Source organism: Miniopterus schreibersii (assembly GCF_964146895.1).
Source record: "Miniopterus schreibersii genome assembly, chromosome: 2".
Classification (NCBI taxonomy): Eukaryota; Metazoa; Chordata; class Mammalia; order Chiroptera; family Miniopteridae; genus Miniopterus; species Miniopterus schreibersii.
This window is the reverse complement of record NC_138102.1, coordinates 133,698,248-133,721,190: the sequence shown is the minus strand read 5'-3', so window position 1 is coordinate 133,721,190 and position 22,943 is coordinate 133,698,248. Positions and strand designations below refer to the sequence as shown.

At 31.2% G+C, this 22,943-nt stretch overlaps 1 protein-coding gene across 6 annotated transcripts in view; it reads left to right on the top strand.

Annotated features, from left to right (window-relative positions):
* Positions 1-22,943, top strand: part of USP15 (ubiquitin specific peptidase 15) — a 108,599-nt gene that overhangs the window by 48,892 nt on the left and 36,764 nt on the right. For 4 of the 6 annotated variants that reach the window (XM_081127071.1, XM_081127075.1, XM_081127073.1 and 1 more), the window contains 2 exons: positions 12,001-12,087; positions 17,925-18,069. In XM_081127071.1, the coding sequence (XP_080983197.1) occupies positions 12,001-12,087; positions 17,925-18,069 (232 nt within the window). The remainder of the gene's footprint in view (positions 1-12,000; positions 12,088-17,924; positions 18,070-22,943) is intronic. The other 2 variants (XM_081127072.1, XM_081127074.1) reach the window with 1 other exon arrangement.

The following is a 22,943-nucleotide window of genomic DNA, read 5'->3' as shown; positions in this document are numbered from 1 at the left end:
TGAAAATATTTTTAAAAATAAATAAGTTAAAATTTTTTTTAAAGAGTATGCTAGCAAAAGAAAGGCAAATAGACTGTAATAAACTAGTGTGCTCAGAAAAACTTATATATATATATATATATATATATATATATATATATGAGAAATTGATAAGTTGTACCACTAGGCAATGAGAAACAGGCTGCTTAAAGCAGATAGGTGCTTAGATTTTCTTAGGAGAAGTGGAGAGAAAGAAATCTGGATCAGTATCTTAAACACTATATACAAATACAGACTCCAGAAGGAGTAAAGACCCAAATAAGAAATTAAAGCTTTAAAGCCAATAAGAAATTTTGAATAACATCTATGTCTTAGGGGATCACAGAACATAATGTTCAAATTAATGGATTGGATTACACCAAAATTAAGTATTTCTGTTAAAGGGTACCATACACAGAGTTAAATGTCAAATGTCAGTTTTGGAAAATGTAAAACCTACAAGGGAATAATACAGTGTATAAAGAACTATAAATTTACAGACAAAAGCAAAGAAAGGCTTTTAAAAAGATAAAAGATATGATGCCCTAGTGCTAACAGGGAGAGGAGGATATATACAAACTCACTAGTAACTAGAAAAATTAAAATAAAGCATAAGATACAACTTACCAGCCAGCAGAATGACACAAATTTAAATGATTGCCAATACAAAGTGTTTAGAGGGTTGTAGGAGAAGTCTTATGTATAATGGTGGGAATATAAACTAGTGCCAACATTCTATAAATCAGTGTTTAATCAAATCAGGAATGCTTAATACCCTCTGACCCAGCACTCAGTGGGATTTTTACACAGGTCCCTGAAGGTACAGTCTTTGTAGCTGTATTGTTTGTGGTAATTGTAGGGGGAATTTGGAGGCAGCCTAGTTAAGTATCTGTTACTGGTAGAGTGAATAAGAATGGCAGTGTACTATGGATACTAGTGCAGCAGGTAAAAGTAATAATGATGAGGTCTTTAAAACTGGATAAGCTTTAAAACATACAGTTGAGAGAGAAAATAAAAACAAAATGAGATTTTAATTCAATACCATTTATGTAAATTTAAAGCAGAATAGAACATACTATGTAAAAATATTTAAGAACATATAGTCAGCACTTACAGTGGAGGAAAATGGGAGTACAGATTAGAAAAGAAAAAAGGTTGCGGAATTGTCACTTTTATTTATATGTATATAATTGAAATAAAGATGCAGATTTTTTTTCTGAATGAATGTTTCAAAAAATAGTGGAAATCTGTATATTGTAGTCATTGATGTATAAGCACATGTAACCTAGACAAATTCAACTTTAGCAGAGAGTATGTAATTTTAGGCCCTCAAGAAAGAAATCTTAAGATATTAAGATATAGAACAGCCTGTTTTATATGCTCAGAATTTACATCATCTGTCAGGAGACAACCCCTTGTCCTCAGTATGGTATGGAGATGCTAGTTCTAATAACCATCCCTAACTTGGAATCTGTTGGGTGCTCATATGGCTTAGCATATAGCCAGTTTCTACACAAAGCATCATAAGTTGAGGAAAATTGTTAAAAGCTATAATATGGTGATAGAAGGATCACCTGTTGAGTTTGTTCAAACACGGTTTCCCAAGAACTTCTGATTTGGTAGATCTGGGTAGCGTTGATGAATTTGCATTTCTAATAAGCTCACAGATGATTCTAATGCTGTTGGTCCAGCCTAAGGATCAGACTTTGAGAAATTCTGTAGGCAGTGTTTCTTAATATGTGCTGTGTGGACCATCATAGGCAGCAGCTTCCGGAGTCCTCACCCCAGATCAGCAAATTATAAATCTAATGGTGGGCCCAGGCATCTGCATTTTAGATGCTGCTGGGAACAACAAAATGTAAGACTACAACTACAGTAAGCATGAGAGAAAGCATGTTAGTATCACTGGCCAGCTATTTTGACCCAGAACTCGCCGATGTGGCAGGCCACTTTTCCATCGTGACCTGTCAGCAAGGTGTTTAAAATTACTGAAATTAATGTAAGTGCAGACACGAGTTATCTCGTGACTGGTCAGCAACATTCAGACACAGAAACATGTATACTCGTGACAGGTCAGCACTTTTTTATACCACTGAAAACAGAGGAACTTAAGTGTTCTGAAGGTGTACTAGGCCCATTTTTATCAGAATTGAGATCATATAGCCTCAACTGAAGCATACATTTTGGACTACTTGATTAAGAAGAAATGCCAAATATTTAAAAATATTAAGGGTAAAATATATTTTGTTTAAAACATGTCCTGTAGTTTTAAAAATGTATATACCCTAAAATAATACAAAATCTGTATTAGAAGTCTAAAAACCTAGTTTTTTTAAAAACTAAAAAGCTTTCTATCTGGGTTTTTCTGCCAGATATCAACATATAATTTGAAATTTTCATCTTTATATTCGTGCTATATTTTAAAAATACTCACATGCTTAGTTTTTTTAAGAACTTTTTCTAATCTACTTTAAGTATCTAATTTCTTACAAGTTCTCAAAAACACTATCTTTTCTAATGATAACTTAGAAAAGTTATAAACCCTCTAAGTGGTTTTCTATTCTGTTAAATTGGAACATTTATTTTCCAAAGATGTTGGCATCAGGTAGATAATCTGTCTATTCAGTTGGAGATGTATAGTTAGTTCAGTCTTGTATTTCTAAGAAATTGTTTTAAAGTAGAATAATTGGCCCTGACTGAATAGCTAAGTTGGTTGGAGCATCACAGGAAACCAAAAGGTTGTGGTTCGATCCTCAGTGAGGGCGAGTACAGGAGGCAACCGATTGATGTTTCTCTCTCATATTGATCTCTCTCTCTCTCTCTCTCTTTCTCTCTTTCTTTCTCTCTTCCCATCACTTTCTCTCTCTAAAATCAATAAACATATCCTTGGGAGAGGATTAAAGAATGAATGAATGAATGAATAAGTAAATAAATAAATAAATAAATAAATAAATAAGAATAATTGTAGAATTTGGAGGTTACTAAAGAGAGAAGAAACTAATCAATAGGTTATCCCTTACTGGAATTCCAGAAAATGTGTTTAATATTAACACCTTCCTTAGCTATAGCTTCTAACTAAGGTACAATTTTATTAAATTTTGACTAAATTGTACTATTAACTTTTTTTTCTTTATGGTTTCATTTAGGTATAGTTATTTCAAAGAATGCCTTTGAGATTACTAACATTATAGAAATAAAAAGTTCCAAATTTTGCTGGTTTTCTGAAATAAGTAAAAATTCCTCTTGTGAGAGTAGCACAAAAAGTTGATTTAATTCAGACATTTTCATTAATTTCTTAAAAATATTGACGAAAGATGTGATTAAGTATTTGACGAAAAAAAGGTAAAGATCATTGATTATTCTAAAGAGGCAGTTTTCATGGGCTAGAAAACAACCAGAGAATAAACCAAAATTAACCAGATAAGGCATGAGAGGCTGAAAAAAATCAAATGGAACGCTAAGCCAGTCGTTCTTACTCATGCATTGTCCCTCTACCATCTGTGTTGTTCTGATTAACAGAATTCCAATTTGGTGACTGAAACACTAAGTATAAACTTAATCTAGTGCCATATTAGTATTTTTGCAGCACTCTGTCCCTGAGTGCTCTGCCCGGAGAGAGGGAGCACTTTATAAATAAAACCGTTGCACACTACTTTTGGTTAGGATAAATAATACACACCTAGGTGACTCTGCAATATTCTCTTTCTGTTTTGTTACACTATCTTTTTCCATATTGTACCTATTTAAATGCAAGTAGAAGAATTTACCATATACTTCTTTAAATTTTTAGAGTAAGTCAGTACAATTTGAATATATAACTGCTGGGTTAACTGTATAAATGGATTTAGAAATGGTAGATAAATCTATTTGATTGAAAATTATTAAAATATATATTAAAAACGTATATCATGCATTTTCATTTTAACAGAAATTGTATGGAGAATTTTTAAGTATTTATAAACATGATAGTCTGCTTATTTGAAACATTAACAGGTTTAGTAGGTTTAGTTATGACAGTTTTGTTTTGATACTAAAAACGGTATATAATTCACCGAAAATGCACTCCTTCAAGTTGCTATGAGGTATACAAATTTGTTATCAATTTTAACCTTGTACAAATACTGGAGGTAGGGAATTGAATGACTTTGTGATTGTTGAAAGGGTGGCTCAAGAGCCAGCTTTTCATTCCTTGTCATTCACATTCACATATTCACATAATAAATGTCTTTAATTTGAAATGCAACCTATGAGTTATAAATATAGGGTAATATTCCAAAACCTGCAATTATTTGTCATTTTTAAAGACATTTTGAATTTTTATAAAAAATTTTCCACACATTATCTCCTTTAATCTTGTTCTTATTATTCTCATTAAGAAAAAGACATTTCTGACTTTTTCTGAGAATGTTAAGTTGGATGTAGTTAAAGAGAGGGAACCTAAATTTGGAGAGTAATGAGAACTGTAGGCATTCCTAGAAGTAAGAAAAATAAGCATGTATGACTTACCTAATAAAAAATGTAAGAAACTATATGTTAAACCTTAAAGGATGTCTCTAAATAATGATGTAAGACAAAAAGATCAAATAGAATATTCTTGAAGGTTCAGGAAAACTTGGATTTCATTTTGTCAGAGGCCAAGGGAAAAAGAGCTTCTAGAAGAAAGGGAATGGTCAGCAATACTAAATGTTGCAGAGATTGGGGGAAGAACAGAAAAGATGCAATGTGTTTGACAAGAGGAGACAGCATGATGGGAATGAGAAATAAGTTAAAGGGAAGGAGGGGATGAATACTATAGTCAGAGAATGGAACAACTGGTATAGATAATTTTTCATGAAAGTTACTGAAAGAAGAAAGATAATTAAGGGGGTACTTGATTGGAAAGGCAGAATTACTAGAGTGGGAAAGTGCTTTACATATAAATCTTATTATTTAAATGTACACATCCTTCCTAGGTATTTGATACCTAAAGATAAAGGCATCATCGTAATGTTAGACTAAAGCTCCTGTATTCTGCTATTTACAAATAAACTGCTTTTATGTGATTATTTTTAGTTATCTAAATTCCAAATCCTTTTTGGAAATATTTGTGTTTGCACATAAATACATTCTCCATAACACTGTACTTTGAGATTTTCCAATTTGACATTCATCAAGATCTTGAGTAGATATGCAGATTTTCCTGTGAATTGCTAAAAGTGTACATTTATTAAATAAATCCTTCATTTAAACACTGTACCTACTTTCTGTTGTGGAAAGATAATGTGTAATTTACTACTGTGTCTCCCAAGTTTTACCAAAAAGAGCAGGGTAACAGCCAAGTTCATTAACTAGTATTTCATTCCGTATTTAAAGGCCATTTCCAAATTTAATTGAAGTTAGAAAATTTAGACAGTCTATTTCGTGCATAAATGAATGTAATTTAAGTGTACAGTTCTCAGATAATTCACAGGTACTCAAAAATAATTATTGAGTATTTTATTTCTTCCTTTCTCCCCTGGTTTGTTCCCAAAGGAACTGAGCAATTTACAGCAACACATGTTAGTCAGAGTTAACTTTAGGAATAGATACAGAAATCAGGACAAATAGAAAATAAGTATAGTTACAGTAAGATGAAGCCAGAGAAGAAGTTAGTTGACAGGAGCAGTAAGGGCTTTTGAAGCTATTAAAATTAATCTGCAAATATAGAGACTTTTTTTAGATCCTGATTCAAACCAATTGAAGGAGAAAAGATACTTTTGTGAAAATTGGGATAAAATTGAATATGAACTGCGTATCAGATTGGGACCAACAGTTGTATCAAAAAAAGATCTCTTACCTATTGGAGATGCATACTGTAGTATTCATAGATGAAATTGTGAATGTCTGAGATTTGCTTTAAAATAGTCCAGCAAAAACATGGGGGAAGGGAGGCTAGGAAATTATGGATAAGAGTGGCAGAATGTTTATTTTTTAAACTGAGTGACTGATATTAGGCACATGAGAACTTATGTATGTTTGGAAATTTCTATAATAAGATGAAAATAAAAATGGATGGTAGTTTTGGTTCTGAGATTCATAATGGCTAAAGAAAAGTAACATTTCATTTTTTATCCTGGAATGTTTTATGTTATAAATGCCATAATTAGCAGTCAAAATAAGGAACAAGAAATAAAGTTATGTCCTGGCTGCTGTGGCTCAGTTGGAGCTGGTTGGAGTGTCATCCTGTATACCATAAGGTTGTAGGTTCAGTTCCCCGTCAGGGCACACACCTAGGTTGCGGGTTTGTGGTCAGGGCATACAGAAGTCAACCAACTGATGTTCTCTCACATCGATGTTTCTTTCTCTCTCTTCCCTTTCCCTAAACCCAGTGAGCATATCCTCGGGTGAGGATTAAAAATTAAAAAATAAAATTATGAGAAGCAATTTATATATAAATTCCCTTCAACTCGCTTTTATCTTTAAGTACGCAACACCGTGTCTGACATAGCAGAGGCACATGTAACAACTGATTGTTGAACTGAACTCATCTGTATCTCACAGCAGTAAAAGTGTTTAATTTTTCATGAGATTTAAATTTTTCTTTTGCTCTAAGAACTTATCTTAGGATGATTATTAAATATGGGGAAAGTTTAAGGTTGTTCTTGTTTTTTTAAAGATAATTTTTGTTTTATAATGTTAGATTTTGCCAAGCTGGATTGTTTATGTCAAATTTGAAAATAACTATAAAAATCTTTAATTGTTTTGTTATGTCAGCTTTTTAGACTTAACTTCTCTATATTTTGGTTGTTCAGTATAGTATTAGATTTTCTATTATGTTAAATATTCAGTTAGTTTACCAAAAATAAGCTGTTTTTTTTTTCTGTTAAAGTAGGAGATTTAACTTAGTATTGAATTGCATGATTTTTGTTGTAACATTGGGAATAGGGAAATTCAGATATTGCATTCAGTTGTAAGGGATGAAGTTTAATTTTCTCTTTATGAAATTATTTTAACTACATTGATGTTTTACTTATTTCTGTCTTGTTTAAGAGATAAGTTACTGCCTTATGTTACATCTACCTCAATCTAGCAAAAATTAGTTTAACGCTAGGTTAGTTAAATTTAGTATTCTAATCTATGGCTTAATATCTGTGTGTAATATTCTAAACGTTTTTCTCTCTTCTCCCTTTAGAAAGCCACTAGAGCAAAGTTGCTAATAAACAGTATAATGTCCAAATTACCTCAAAGGAAGAGAGCTAAAGAGCTCAGGTTATAGTCTACAGACTGACTGGTCAACCCCTAAAAAACTAACTCCACAAATGTTAGCTAGATTGAGCTATGTGTAATCTAGGTTAGAAGTTGGAAATTAGAATAGATAAATGATCAATAATGTCTGTAAGAGCATTTTAAAAGTGTTACCATATTTTAAAATTACCTATGGACCACATCCATCCTTCTCTCTCTAATCTCAATGCTATTTAAGGGCAGTCTCTCCACCCATGTTGTTTATCCCAGTGCTTCCTAGACCTTGCTGCTTCTTTTTACTGTCTTCTCTCTCCCTCCTATGCAAATGCCTAGCATACGGCCACGATATAGAAGACACTCGCATAACACTCACTCATTCTTTTGTTTCTTTTTCAGAATCATCTTTCCTCAGCCTATAAATATAAACAAATCTCTCCCAGCTTTTATTTAAAAATAGCAATAAATTCCCCCAAATATGATTCTTTAATATTTCTTTTGGCAGTCAATCTTTAAAAAGGCAATACTTTAACTATTCCTTACTACTACCCATTCAAAATTTAACAAAGTCCTTATTTGACTTTTTTTTGTAACCTAGTTTATTTGACCTCTCTTTAAAACTTATTTTCGGTAACTATCTTCTAAAGAATTTCTCTTAATTTGAATCTGTTATACCACAGTTTTTCAAGTACTGTTTTCACCTCTCTGACCAATCCTCTGGTTGGCTGGCTCTCTTCCTCTCCTGGGTTGCTATGTTTGGTTATGCAGGTTGTATAGTGCACAGCTCTTGAAGGCATTGTTCACATAGTAATCTGTGTACAAGGCCCCTCCTTTGCACTTTGCATTATACAATTTCACTGACTCTATGCAGCAGCTCTTCTCACACTTAAAATATATTGATATTCCCCAGATTTCCGCCTGAGGACCTCTCCTTTCAAACCATAATAGGCTCTCAAGTCAGTGGATGGACTCTGTGCTAATCCCGTTTTTTAGCTCAAATTGACACAGATATGCCTTTCTATATTTCTAACATGGAGCTCTCTTATGAATTTCAGGTTTTTCCTAAATGTCATGTAGGACTCACAGTGTCAGATTGAATTTAAAGTCTTTTTAACCCACGTTCTTCCATCCCTTCAGCCTAAGCTGTACCCATGCCCCGTCTTCTATTTCAGTACCTTCTGCTAGCAAATTTGAGTTCTTCCTTTAACCTCATTCCTCTTACTTAATTGTCAGCTAGTTTTGTAGATTCTGCCTCCTAAGTTTTTCATGTTTTGATCTTGGTACCCCTTATATTCATAAAAATTATTAAGGACCCAAAGAACTTCTGTCATGTATGTTAGATCTATTGATACCTGTATTTTAGAAATTAAAAATAAAATTTTAAAGTTATTTATAAATAATACAAAACCATTATATCTCAACATAAGTATATTTTGTGAAAAACAACTATTTTCCAAAACAAAAAATGCACTGAGAACAATAAAATTGTTTTACATTTTTGCTAAATTTTCTTAGGTGCTTCTGCATTGAATTTATTGTGATATATTGTTTGGGCTACACATCCAGCCTCACACAAATATATGGTTGGAACAAGGAGAAGTTTTTTCAGATAGTTGTTATTGCATCAAAACTCAGCTGGTGGTGGTTTAATGATGAAAGGTGAATTGCAATGTGGAATCTAAAATCATGTCAATGAGCCTTTTATCCTGTTACATTAAAATCTAACCTGTGTAACTTCGCACAATGGAAAATGTTGATTCACTGAGTTATACAGATATTCCAAATATTGACATAAATCATTATACAATTTTTTAAAAAATCACACTTGTTAAAACATCACCAATTTTATGAGAAAAGTTTAAGTCGTGGGAAGCCATTAAGCTCACTGCAGCCAAGTCAAAGTTTTCCAAAGTTCTATTTTTTTGATTGAACACTTGAATTTTATCATTGGCAACAAATACTTTGTTTTCCTTGAAGTGAAAGGCTCCCTTCATGTATTTTGAGAAAATGTCTGCCAGATAGGCGTTTATGTAAAAGAATGTAAAGAGTGGTGTCATGAGAAGAGCAGCTAGTTTGCTTGAAATTTGGATAATCACACAAGTTTTTTTTTCTGATGACAACCATGTTCAGTATTTAACAGATGTGCTTGTGAAAATGTTCTGATTTGTTATACAATATTAAAAGAAGTTTAATCAAGGGTCATGATGTAATAAAATAAGTAATTTTTATTTTTCAACATGGAAATTCTTAAATGAAACCATATTTTCTACTGCAGTGGTAGGGGTGTGGTAAAGAATACAGTGATTCTAGTACATAGGTTGTTGTTACTGCTTTAATTCATGCAGTTGTACCCATTGTTTTTACACTGTCAGTGCAAGCATCCACCCAGTGAAAGAGGTCAAATAACATTTAAATAACACTTTGGTGTTATTATGGAAATAGGTTTGACCTCATAGATGGGCACCCTGAAAGGATCTTAGAACTCCCTAAGGGTCCATGGGCTATATTAGCACAATTGGATAAAATCCAGATTCCTTCATAGAACATAAAAGGCCCTTTGTTATCATACCTACCTTACTAACTTCTTTTCCTATCACTACATACTTCTTACTTTTTCGGCCAAGCTAAGTTTATTGTTAATTCCCTAACTACATCATAAGATCTGCAGTTCTATATGTTTGCACATGCTCTCTTTCTACCTGGAATAGTCTTACACCTCCATCTGTGCACATCATTTTAAAATCACTGCATGTTAGTTACTACCCCAAAACTTTATATTTTGTTATAATTTTTAAATTTGTTGTTGAATTTATACTGTTTTATAGTTATTTTGCTTATGTGTCATTTTTTTCCATTAATTTGTGAGCTGTTTGAGGTCAGGAACTGTGTGTGTCTTTGTACTCCTAGTACTTACGAAGGGTGAGGCTTTAGTAATCATTTAATGAATGTTTGAATGTTTTAATGAACTTCTTAAAAACTTATAATACTTATCCTTAGGTAGAATTGCTCATGAACAGTAAAAAGGCCAGATGGGCAGAAAAAGGAAAAAATAATATACAGGATGGGGCAAAAGTAGGTTTACAGTTGTGAGTACACAGAAACAGAATTTATTCTTATGCTATTATTCATTAATTATTGTATTATTTTTTCATACAAACAACTGTAAACCTACTTTTGCCCTACCCTGTATTTGTGTCTCAGCCACTTTATTGGATGAAGTAATGTACCTTAATTTCCATAATTTTTGCTATAAATAAAATTCAAGGGAACATTTCGGTTTTTATCTGTATTCCTGAAAAGTTGTAACAAATTGAATTAAATTATAGTCAAGTGGGTCACATTTTGAAAAACTCACCTCCTTAATTTATTATACCTCAGTGTCTAATAAATTTTAATTCTTTTCCTAATTAAGCATTCTTAACACGAGGGAAAAAATGCCAAGATACTCCTATATTTTATCAATATTTTAAAACTACTATGGCTTAATATATTAGGATTATAAAATTACCTTTTAAATAGGTTCTCTACCTTGTTTTATATTAAAATGTGGTTGGTCATATTTTGTATCTTGAGCTTAATATAGTATAATAAAATCTCATAAGGCACCTAAATAGAAGCCTCACTTAATGTAATATACCTATATACAGCCTGCATCAACCAAAAGAACCTTCTTTAAAATGAAGAAAAAATTTTACCAAGATTTTATAATATATAAAACTTCAAAAGTTAAATAAGAATGTCTATATGTAAGAAGTTTTATTACCCGCCATTTATTCTGCATAACGCATTACAGGTATGTAGATTTAGTGAAATTTAGATTCCTAAAAGCTGGTTTTATAGACTGTACTTTCCTGCCCATTGACCATTTCATTGTTCATTAGCACCTGAGTAGAGGAAATAAAATAATTTTAAAAAGTAATCACTTTGGGCCTCACTAATTTAGAATTTATGATGACTGAGATACTAGACTGAAAGTTATGTTTTTACAGACCATGGGCTTAGATGATGCATAGTAAATTTAAATTGTTTACAAAACTAAAACGGAAAATAAATTTTTTATAGACCCTTAAGTACTTTATAATGGATTTGTTGATTATAAATCATTCCTTTAAAGCATATTAGTTGATTAAGAGCTAATAATTGATTAAAACTAATAATTAATATTTCTCTAAAAAGATTCTGAATTAGTGAGTTATGTAACATATAGTCAGATTTATGTCTTTTCTGTTTTTGCAAAGATAACTTTGACCAAAAATTATTTGGGGGCATTATGTTTTGAATTCCTACCCTACTCTATCCCTATTGCCTTACATTTTAAAGAATTGGTAAATTAGAGGGATCTCTATGCCAAAGTTGTATGTAATTAGAATGCCATGGTACCTACTGAGACACAAAGTGGGTTTTCATTTACATACTTCCTTAAAAATTAATATTTTAAATTCCATAAATTTAAGGAAATTATCGATTGTAAAATATTCATAATGGTTACCTGAACTCAGAAATTAGTGTTATTGGGTTAGTAGATCTATAGGAGTAATATCAAGTTGTATATTTAGTTTCATAAATTTCTTTTGAAAGTAGTTCCCTTTGTACCATAGTTTTTTATATAAAAGAATACACCTGAAATTGAAAACCAAAAGATATAGTGATTTTGCTCATGAATTTGTTTTCCAGCATTCATTTACTACATACATTGTCATCTGTTGGTTCTTTTCTTTATTTCATAATTAATTTCAAAATTCAGCATTTTTTATCTAATTTAACATTTTCATATTTTTAAAGGTCCCCAGGTGCATCCAATTTTTCAACTTTACCAAAGATCTCTCCTTCATCTCTATCAAATAATTATAACAACATCAACAACAGAAAGTAAGCACTGAATCTTAAAAACTCTTTGTTTAATTGATCGCCCTATTGTGGTTGCAAAAAAATCTCTTGTATCTAAAATATAGGATAAAAGTCTTAATGCATTCAAATTGATTTTTTTAAATTACTGGTCAGATCTTCTAGTAGTAACTTCACAGGAAAGAACACACAGTTACAAACTTTTCCTTGATTTAATACATATACTACAGTAATTTACTAAGAGAGAAATAAATCACTTTCAGAATTTTACATTCTAAACAGAAAGAAATCTGTTAGATTTACATTCTAACACATAAAAATCTGTTAGAATTCAGTTTTTTAGAAAGTATAAATTTCACATGTCATTTTAGAACTAGATATGTAATCACCTACAATATACAGCATTTTTATAAATGTGTCAGTGATTCTCAACTGTAACGCATACACATTTGTGCCTTTATTAGAAGGGCAATCACTTTTTCTTTAAAAAGTTCAGAGAAACATTTCCCTTGCCCCATCCTGAATAATATTCACAATCTTGGAATTTATAGAAGTTAGTGGTGTGTGCTTTATTGCTGAAATAAAAAAAGTTGAAAATCACTTGACATGGATGTATTGCCTTGAAAATTGGCATGGTTTTTATTTTATAGAAAAGGATGAAAAGAAAGCTTTTATTTTAATTAGTCCACTCCAGTATGGGAAGAACTTTAATCCAGACATGATTACCCTTTTTTATTTATTGGTTGTACACATTGTGGTTTATGTATTAGGTACAGTATTTATGTAGTTAAATATTTGTACTACTTTTCCAGTTCATAAATGGCATCTGATTATCCCAAAGAGTAAATTCAAGAAGACTAAAGCTATTTGTGAAATAGTCTTTAAAATAACACCATATATAAGTTTAATTAGTTTTCCCTTAAAATTCATATTTGGTGAAGGGACTGGGGTAATTGACAAAATTCTTTTAACATGCATCTGGAGTATAAATATATAAGGATAGCCCAAACAATTTGGAAAGGAAAAATAACAAGAAAGCATTAATGTTACTAAATATCAAAACCTATTATAAAGATACAAGAATTCGAACAACATAGTGCTGACCCAGATCTGTAGTACACCTACAGATCAATAGACTAGGAAAGACAGCCTAGAAACAGACCATTTTATATAAAAGAGTTTAATATGATCAGAAAGCATTCTAGACTGATGGAGAATGGAGCAGGTTATCCAGGAAATGTAGGGAATATTGGATCGCTATTGAGAATTTTCCTTTAAAACTTAAAATTAAATTACTTTTTGTTAGGTACATAAATAAATAAACAGAAAAATTACTTGCTGCAAGTGACAAATTAAGGGTTAATATTTTTAAAATATCAAGTTCATAAAAATATGTGGAATTTTCTAAGACAGAAAAATGGTCAAACAATGCAGCTGGACAATAAAAAATAATTAAGATATATAAACATTTTAAATGTTCAGATTCACTACTAACTAGAGGTATGTAAATTAAAACCATAAAAATCTCCATCTATTTTCTCCCACCTCAATCTCATTGGGAAAAAATAAATGATGAATATTTATTCTTATAAGAGTTTGCCGTGTGTATTAAGATTTAAAACATTTATTTCCTTATTTCAATAATTCATAAAAAGACATGTGCACCATAGTGTAATAACATTACATTGTAGTGTAATAGTGAAATATGGAAGGCACTATGAATATCCAAAATGGCAGTGTACTATTTATTTTCTGTTTAAAAATGTTTATCTACTGGTAAAAGAGTAAAAGGAAATATTCCCCTTTAATCTGGTTAATGTTATTTTTATTAAATTCATCAAAAGTAAGTTTTTCATAGGAGATAAAATATTACTTGTGTTTCTACAATTGCAAATGGCTCCCATATTTACTATGAAGAATTCACTTCCAGATGTAACATGTATTTATAGTTATTCTTTGGAGAGATTTTTAACATTGTATATAGACTGTATTAAACATGGACTGTATTTTGACTGGAGTCACTATCTTAGTATATGTGGTCTGGTGTGTTTCTGTTTTTGTCTTATTTCCCTGTTATAGTAAAGATATGACAGTAAAATCTGATCCCAAAACCTCTTACTGCAGAAAATATGCAGAGAGGAATTGGAGTGTTTTCTTATTTTTAAAACATAATTAACTAATGGCTCTACTCTTATGACTAGATAATACATTTAACTATTTATATTTGTCTATTTTAGGTACTAAAGTAGTCTTTTCATATTAGGAAACTATAAGCAGATAGCTACTTAGATATCACCATGCTTAGTAAAGCTTACCTTCCTTAGTAAGGAAAAAAATTTAAACATTTTTCATTTTTAAAACAATTTAATTAATATTATCATAGTTATCGAAACAATTATTTCACATAAAATTTATTTCTTAATTTTCCATTCAACTTACGGAAATAAGTGGCAGTTTAAGACTTCAGATGGAAATAGCAGAGTTTCTTTAATTAAAAATACATAAAATGGGTAATGACCTTTTTAGATTATATGCATTTTTGAAACTCCATGTATGTGGAGATATTCTACAAGTATAAAGTATATATTAAAATCAGTAGTTATGACCCACAAGATTATATGAAATTTATTTACAAACTCAAGACTTGAATTAAATTGATACATTACTAAGATAGAACATTTTTATTTTCAGAAATAATATTAGAAAGGCAATAACAAAGTATACTTTGAATTATTTAAGTTTAATAAAGTTTTTTTGAGGATTAATATTATGAAGAACCAGTTTACCATATGTAGTTATTTTACCTGTTAGTCCATACAGCATTTGTTTTTGCCCTAATTATAATTTAAGTACATTTTTAATTGTGCCAAATTTAGTCTCTTTTTTATTTCCTGCTTTCTTCTCTCTTACCACATTTGCCTTGATACAATACTGCCTTTAAAGTTCTTTTTAATGTATTTATTGTCTTAGCTCTTGACACTCCACATCAGAACACATTTCTGTTTTTCTGTTAATTCATTTAAAGCTCTTATTTGAAATGTAAATGACTCCCTGTAGGAGATTAAGCCTGGAAAAGGACCTGGATTTTGGAGACTGCCAAAGCTAGCTGGCCATCTGGCTCTTAACAAGTTACTTGCTGAAAGCATCATTTTATTAGCTGCAAAGTGAGCATAATTATAGTTATGAAGATTAAATTACAGATGTACAGTGTTTATAATGTCAAATGTGCTAATTGAAAAGTCAGTCTGAAGTTTTTATAAAATGATAAAGGCTCAATTTTACAAAAAAATGTTACATTTTTAATGTATATTTATTTAAGGTGATAGAATTATAACAATTAATCTAGCATAGCACTGGCAGATTTATTTTTGGGAAGTAGCATAGCTTTATAGGATGAAGGACTAGCTTACTCTCTTAAGAAAAAAAAGCAGAAATAGTCATGAAAAAACAGAAGCTGTCCTTCTGGCCTAGGTTTCCATGTACTTTGTCAAAGTATTAAAAGAACTGCTGGTTTTGGTGTTTCCCTTTACAGACTTTAATACTTGATTTAGAAAGCACATAAAATGTGGGTTATAAGTGACCAATCAAGGTAGTATTAAAGTATTTTAAGTTTATCAGTTTTCATTATCATTGTGCATCTAGACTACCTCAGTCTTTGGGAAAGGCTTATACTTAACCTATCACTTAAATTAAAATGTAGAAATTCTTTAAAAGATTTTAAAAGACAAAATAAAAAACTGAATTTCCAACAAGTTTTTTGTTCATTTCTCAGTAAATAGGAAAAACTATTCCAGCAAATTGCATCCTGTTGCCACAAAAAAAATTAAGAGCTTCCAGCGTCCATTTGTGTTATGTGTGAGAGAGACATATCTGAATGTATACTTATGGAATAAGCATGTAAATGTGCTTTTAGTCTTTTCACTTGCCCGTGTGTGTGTGTGTGTGTGTGTGTGTGTGTGTGTGTGTGTGTGTAGGCATGAGCATGCATTTCGGCATACCTGCCTGTATACTGGTAGACTGCTTGAATTTTATTCTTTTATAGCCAGAATATATGAATTTTTTTAATGTGTAGAAAATATAGGTCTTAAAAAAAAAGAAAATATTGGTCTTGCTTTTTTGGGGGCAGGGGAGGTAGTATATAGCAGACCTTGACTTTAGCACTTCTTATAGAAATAAAAAAACAACAACACCAGGATTCAGTTTTTTGTTGCATGTCTTCAAAGTTAGATTCAAGAATCCAATCTTCAGTCATTGAATGAACCCATATTGAATTGCTTATAGGTGCCTTGTACTTTAGTAGTTCCTGGGAATATAAAATGAAATATGAATTATAAGGCTGATCTGCAAAAAACAAAAGATGCTTGAATTCTATTTGTTTGATACTTTTTTTTTAAGTTTAAAACAAGCATATAGCTACAAGACTAGCAATTCTGAATTTGAATTGATCAAGGTTATATTTCTGCTATTTTTGTTCAATCTCGGTGGATTGTTTTTGTTTGTTTTTAGTATGGAAGTTGGTCTTCTGTTTGTGATGGAGGGGGGTGTTTTCTTAAAAATGCAAAAATATTAGTGGGATAGCATTGTGTGTACAATTTTGGTTGATAAGGTTTTGTGTGTTTTATCTGTTTAGCTTGTTGAGTGTGTGTGTGTGTGTGTGTGTGTGTGTGTGTGTGTGTGGATGTGTGTGTGCTAATGGCTTTGTTAGAACAGGCTGTGGCATAGTCCACTTAAACTGTTAATAAAGTGGGAGTATAGAAGCTACAATACAACATATTTGAAATTATAAGTAAAAACTACTTTTAAAAAGTACCAACAACAACTTGTAGCCAATTGAATTGTCATGTTTATTTGTAGAGGTTTTTTTTATTTACATCATCATTTGTTTTTAGCAAATGACCTTGATTCTTGTTCAGGTTTGTACTAATGAATTTTTAAAAATGATTGAAAATATGCTTTTGAATTATATTCAAAATATCTATCATAAATAATTTACAAGATAACCTATTAAAAATTAAGGGAGAATCTATATTTTTCCAGAAAATTATTTTTTTATTACATGTAAAAAGAAAAAGGGGTTATTTAGTTTATTGATTGACTTTTCTTAGCTCTTTTTAAAATTACCTTGATTCTCTAAGATTGAAGATTATATCTTTTTCTAAGACTAGTATTTTTACTGATAATACTAATTATCCTGAGGTTATATTCATCTGGTTAAATAAACTGCATTATTCTGACAAACTAGAAGAAAGAAAAGCCAAATAATTCTGGAATGTACTTCTTAGAATCATTTCATTTTTTCATTTCTGATCACCCCCAGCTTTTTTCCATATTTGAATACTAGATTTTGTTGGTCTAGCATAGAAACTATAAATAGAATTTTCAGTGCATCAGAACAGTGATGTCACAGAGGCCTTGTAAATTCTGCTCCCACCTGTAACTAAAGTATAACTCTTCATGTTTCTACTGTTCTCTTACAGTAGCAGGATGTAAAAGGGACATAAATGAAATGATTTCTTGCTGCGGGTGGTGTTTAAAATCTAAATGTTTTAAATTTGATGGAGCAATGAAGAATGGAGCAAGCTGTGAAGCTGCTCCAGTTAATCAAGGGTAGAAAGATATAATAGTGGTTTGTTTTGGTTGGTGTGATAGATGATGCAGTGATTTTGTTGATTGGATGAGGAATATCTTAATTAAGGGAGTATTTTGATTTAGGTTTATGTTTTAAAAAGAACCTGAGTGAAGTGCTTTATTAAAAAGTTTAATGACTGACCACCTACCTCAAATAGGTTTCAAGTACTCTTCATTATAGCTGTGCTGTAATAATTGACTGCATTGTGAAGAATATTTTTGTTTCCTTCCAGTGTGAAAAACTCAAATTATTGCCTCCCATCCTATACGGCTTATAAGAACTATGATTATTCAGAACCCGGAAGAAACAATGAACAGCCAGGCCTCTGTGGCCTAAGTAACTTGGGAAATACATGTTTCATGAACTCAGCTATTCAGGTTGGTATTTCCAAACAATGTGAAACTCATGTGCTTCATGGAAGTCAGTAATACAAGAAGAGTAGACTTCGGTTTTACATGTCAGAACATGGGTATTATACGTGCTTTGAGAGTTTATATTTTCAAGGAATATTTAAGCATACACACTTGACTCGTTCGTTCTAGCATTGGTGGTAGAATATCTTTATCATGTTCTTCAATTAGGTGGCATGTGATTGATTACCATGTAGAAGATTAAATATCACTTCATGCAAAAATGTAATTCCAAAACAGAAAACCGAGGCACTCTGAGAAGAGGTCTAGTGAGATCTCTACATATTCAGTAGAAGTCTCTCATTGGTTTTTTTGGGGACATTGGTGGGAACGTTAGAGAATTAATATTTTATTGTCACCAATCCTCTAACTCTAAATAAAATGATTTTTAAATCTTTCTTTACCTTAATGTGAAATTAAGATTTTGAAAACAGAAAATGTTATGAACCTCCTTTTATATATATATTTTAACACATCACTTTCCCTTAAAGATCTTTAATTTGGGGATATAAGAAATTACTGCCTTTTTTTCTCCTTTCTCTCCAAGGAGCTTCTCGTTTCGTCTTACTCTGTCTATACTCTCTTCCAACTTGTTGAATATTTCTGTCTTTGAATGATTTTGAAGTAACAAGATAGATCTACTTATATTTTAATATCACTGTGACTCTGTATAAAATTAGAGCTGGTTATTTGCTATCCCTTTCACAAATAAATTATTTTTCCAAAAGCCAGAAATAATAGTACATACTGTTTTTGATATTTGAATTTTAACTTTTGGGGGAGGGTTGTTGTTTTTTTTCTTGAAAATTCTGAATTTTTACCTTTAAATCTGCAATTTTCTATTCTCTATTCTCTGCCTAGGAGGCAGCCTCGAAAGATAAAGATTAAATGCAGAGTATGAATTGATAAGGACATTATTGCATATCTTTTTTGACTGAGAAAAGTATAGGACTCTTCACTATCCAAAATCCTAAATTAGCCATTATCTTTATAGCATTCTTGGGAAATTAAAGTGTCTGTAGACCAGGAGTTGGAAATCTTTTAGAAATGTATAAGGGTTCGTAATTGGTTAATTTCTGATTTCTTGGTTTAAAGTTGAACCACTGAGGAAATAGCCTATCTGTTCAAGCAGATACTGTGTAGATTAATAAACTCTTCTTTTAAACCTTCTTTGATGAGTAATACTGTTTATACTTTAATGTGAATTACTTTATTCAAAAATATTTTTCTAGGATGTTAGCACTAGTTAAATAAACAATTCCATTTTTATCTTTATCTTTCTGGAAGAGGAGAAATGGAACTCACCTGAGAAGAGCAAGCCCAAAGTGTATTGTCCTTATAGTTACTTAGATAACAAAGTAAAGTACATTAGTGTTGAGACTTCAGAAATAGGGATTAGGCAGACAAGTTGTAATTTTGTTTGGATATCTGTTGGACTAGCCTACCTGGTCACTGAAAATTATCTTAATACCATCTCTGGAAAATGTTTTATATAAATGATCAAAGTTACTTTGGTTCTAGAGACTTGATATATAGCTTGAAGGTTTTTTTTAATATTCTAGTATAGAAAACCAATGTTGGTGCTCTTTCATAAGGATTAAGAAAATATTTTAACAGCATAGGCAATAAATATTTGAGTCTTTTAGAAGAAAACAAGATTATTCATGCTAAGCATTCATAGGAGGTTCTGGCTTACATTCCTTATAAGGCAATATTACATTCTAGTTTCCTGTGCCTTTGATGTAGTCTATTTACTGTTTGTATCCATATGATTAACTGCAATTTCTCAAAAATGAGTATTAAAATTAAATATTCTAATCAGCTGTATTGAGCTAGGTTTGGCATTAACTTTCTTGTGTATGTTTTAAGGTATCAGAAACTTCATTTTATTAATTTTTGCTACTATTCAAAGCATTTTTATTACAAAAAAATTGGTAGATGTAATGCTGACCCTCCTTCTTAATATTTATTTCACCTTCACATGTTCTATTTCAACTGAGATACAGCCATGAGGATGAGATTTGTTGGGATGATAGTTTGTTACTTTATGGTAATAATCATAAAGTATGAAAAAATGTTGATGAAAATTTTAATAAAGTATTTTAAGCAGTGGATATATTTCATGTTTGTATCTTGGTTGGAAACTATGTTTTCTCTAAAATAAAACTCTCCAAGTAAATTGGAGAAGAGAAATATGAGTTTATATTTTTGCTACTTTTGACTTTTAATTCAAATCCAGAATTAGAAAAACTAGTACTTCAGTTTTATTTTCTTAAATCTTCTGTGATTTTTTAATTGATTTAGATGTAAGTTCTCAACCTGAGAAGTCACAGTAAGAGGGAATACAAAATGGTAGCAGTAGCCTTTTTCCTGTTTTATAAATACACATGTTAAGTTCTTAGGTCCACAGATAAAAATGATAAAAGATAACTAATAGGGTAGTGTGTTTTCATCAGGTTTTCTCATAACTTCTGTGAAATAGAACACAATTCATGAACTTCAGAAAATATTATAAAATGACATTTATTCTGATAATTTAAATTTTAATGTAATTTCTTATATCAATTCAGTAATCCTAAAAATATGAGTGGGCATTTTAGTACATCAGACAGTATTGATATATCTAAAAATATATGAGAGTGAAAAGCAAACCTATTTTTTGTATGTAACAATAGGTTATGCTTAACCCCTCAATAGCCTTGAAATAATAAACATTTTTGATCACTCATAATTAAAGACTAAACACCAATCTGTATGATTAAGTGTTATTGTTATTATTCAATTTAATTATATTGATATTTAAGATTTCCTTTAATGTAATGTATTAAATTTTTCTAATGAGTATAGTGCTGTCATATAGTTTCAATTTAATAAGTCAGTATTTATTTAATGTCAAAATGTGAGATACTTTTGGACATAGATCCTGACCTTAAGATTATAATCTAGATATTGTGATTTTCAACCTTTTTGCATTTTAGCATGAAAAAATTTTAAATTATTACTGTGAAAAGTTTAATTGTATTGTCAGTATTTAAACAGATGTAGTGAAATTGCTTTGATTGGGTAAAGTGCCCAGAGTCCCATCTGCTTTCTTTTACTTTACTTAATGGCCCCAGAAGCATTCTCATGGGATCCCAAGGCTAAAGAATAGTTTAAAAACCATATTCTGACTAGAAAAAAGAAAAGAACATTTCACAAATTAATGATACAGGTGAGGAGGATAGACCATGAAGTCACACTGCCTGGATTAAGCATGGCTCTGCTACTTATTAGCTTTGTCATCCTATACTAGTTATTTCCATAACTCACTTTTCTTGTCAGATGAGGAAAATAATAATACCTCTACCTGAGGAGTTTTGTGGGGATTCAGTGAGTTGATGAATGTGAAGGTCTTCGGATAGTGACTGGCGCATCATAAAAGAATTAGGTTGATATTATTTTGTCTGTTTTTAAATTCAAGGAGTTAAGCAGAGTGACTCTGGAAACATTTTAAATTCTGTAGCCTCTATATTTGTTCTTTCCTACAAGTCTTATTCCACTTTGGCTGGACTTAGTGAATGAGGAAGGAATTGAATGTACTTTTAATTCTTTTTCACTTTATATTATTCTTCAATGGTATTAAACATCTCCATTTTCTGAACTCTGTTAGTTTAGTTCTCCCCAGGCTAACTGATAAGCAAGGGATGTAATAACATGGAACTGTGTGAATATTCAGTCCACCAGGAATGCAAAATGCTGGAGTTCAGGTTATCCCTGCCCTCAGCCTCCTGAGTAGTTATGATTACAGGCATATACCACCATGTCCCAGTGATACAAATAAGTTAACAAAATAGTTTTCTAGTGCCCTAAATGTATTATTCCATTGAGAGAATATCTAAGTTTTTTTTTAATCGGAGGTTATTTTAATTAGCATTAGTTGAGCAGATTCAGGAGCACTCCAACCTTGTCTTTTTCATTGTCAAGGCCTAGGAGGCTCATGATTGGCTTCCTGGAAGAAGCAACTCTTCAGATGGATTTGAAGCAGGGGAGTGATATGGTCTTTTCCACTGGAAAGCAGCATGGCGTAAGATGGTTGTTTTCAAACTTTTTACTTGGAAGTAATAGGGCTCCTTAAATAGACTGGGGAAAACATTGAACAAAATGATAGTAATCTAGGACCCGTCCATTATTCCTGTCATAAAATGTAAAATCAGTTGTGAATTCCAGCCTTTTTAAGGTCACTTTTTTTCTGTGATCTCTTGGGTTCAGGAAAAAATTTATTCAGTAAATTCAAAAGAATGTTAAATAGAAAGTTTAGGTTTTTTAAAGACTTAATTAAAGAGAATGAGTACTGTAATACTACACAGAAATAACATGCTTTTAAGAAACTAGAGTCTCACTATGTTATAAAAACTGAGAAAATCATTACTGAAGCTATTCGATGTTCCAGTGCTTCATAGCTTTGAATATGATTAAATATGCTATTCTACTCTCACCTTTCTTTTTGCATTTATTGGAACACAAATTCTTGGAAGCCCAGTTTAACATAAAGCTTTCTTGTTTTATTCAAATTAACCAAACTTATAGTTAAATAAATGAGTGTAGTTTCCATCAAAAAAGAAACACTTAAACCCTGAGACATAAGACTTGTATTTATTTGTTGTTGTTGTTTAAAATATTACAGAGGTCCCTTTTTCTCCCCAATGACCCATTCCACCCCATGTCATTCCCCTCTCCCCCCAGTCCCTCTCCACATCATTGTCCCTGTCCTTGGGTTGTGCATATATGTGTATAAATTCTTTTGTTAATCTCTCCCCCTCTACCCACCCACCCTCCTCCATCCCTCTGAGATTTGTCAGTCT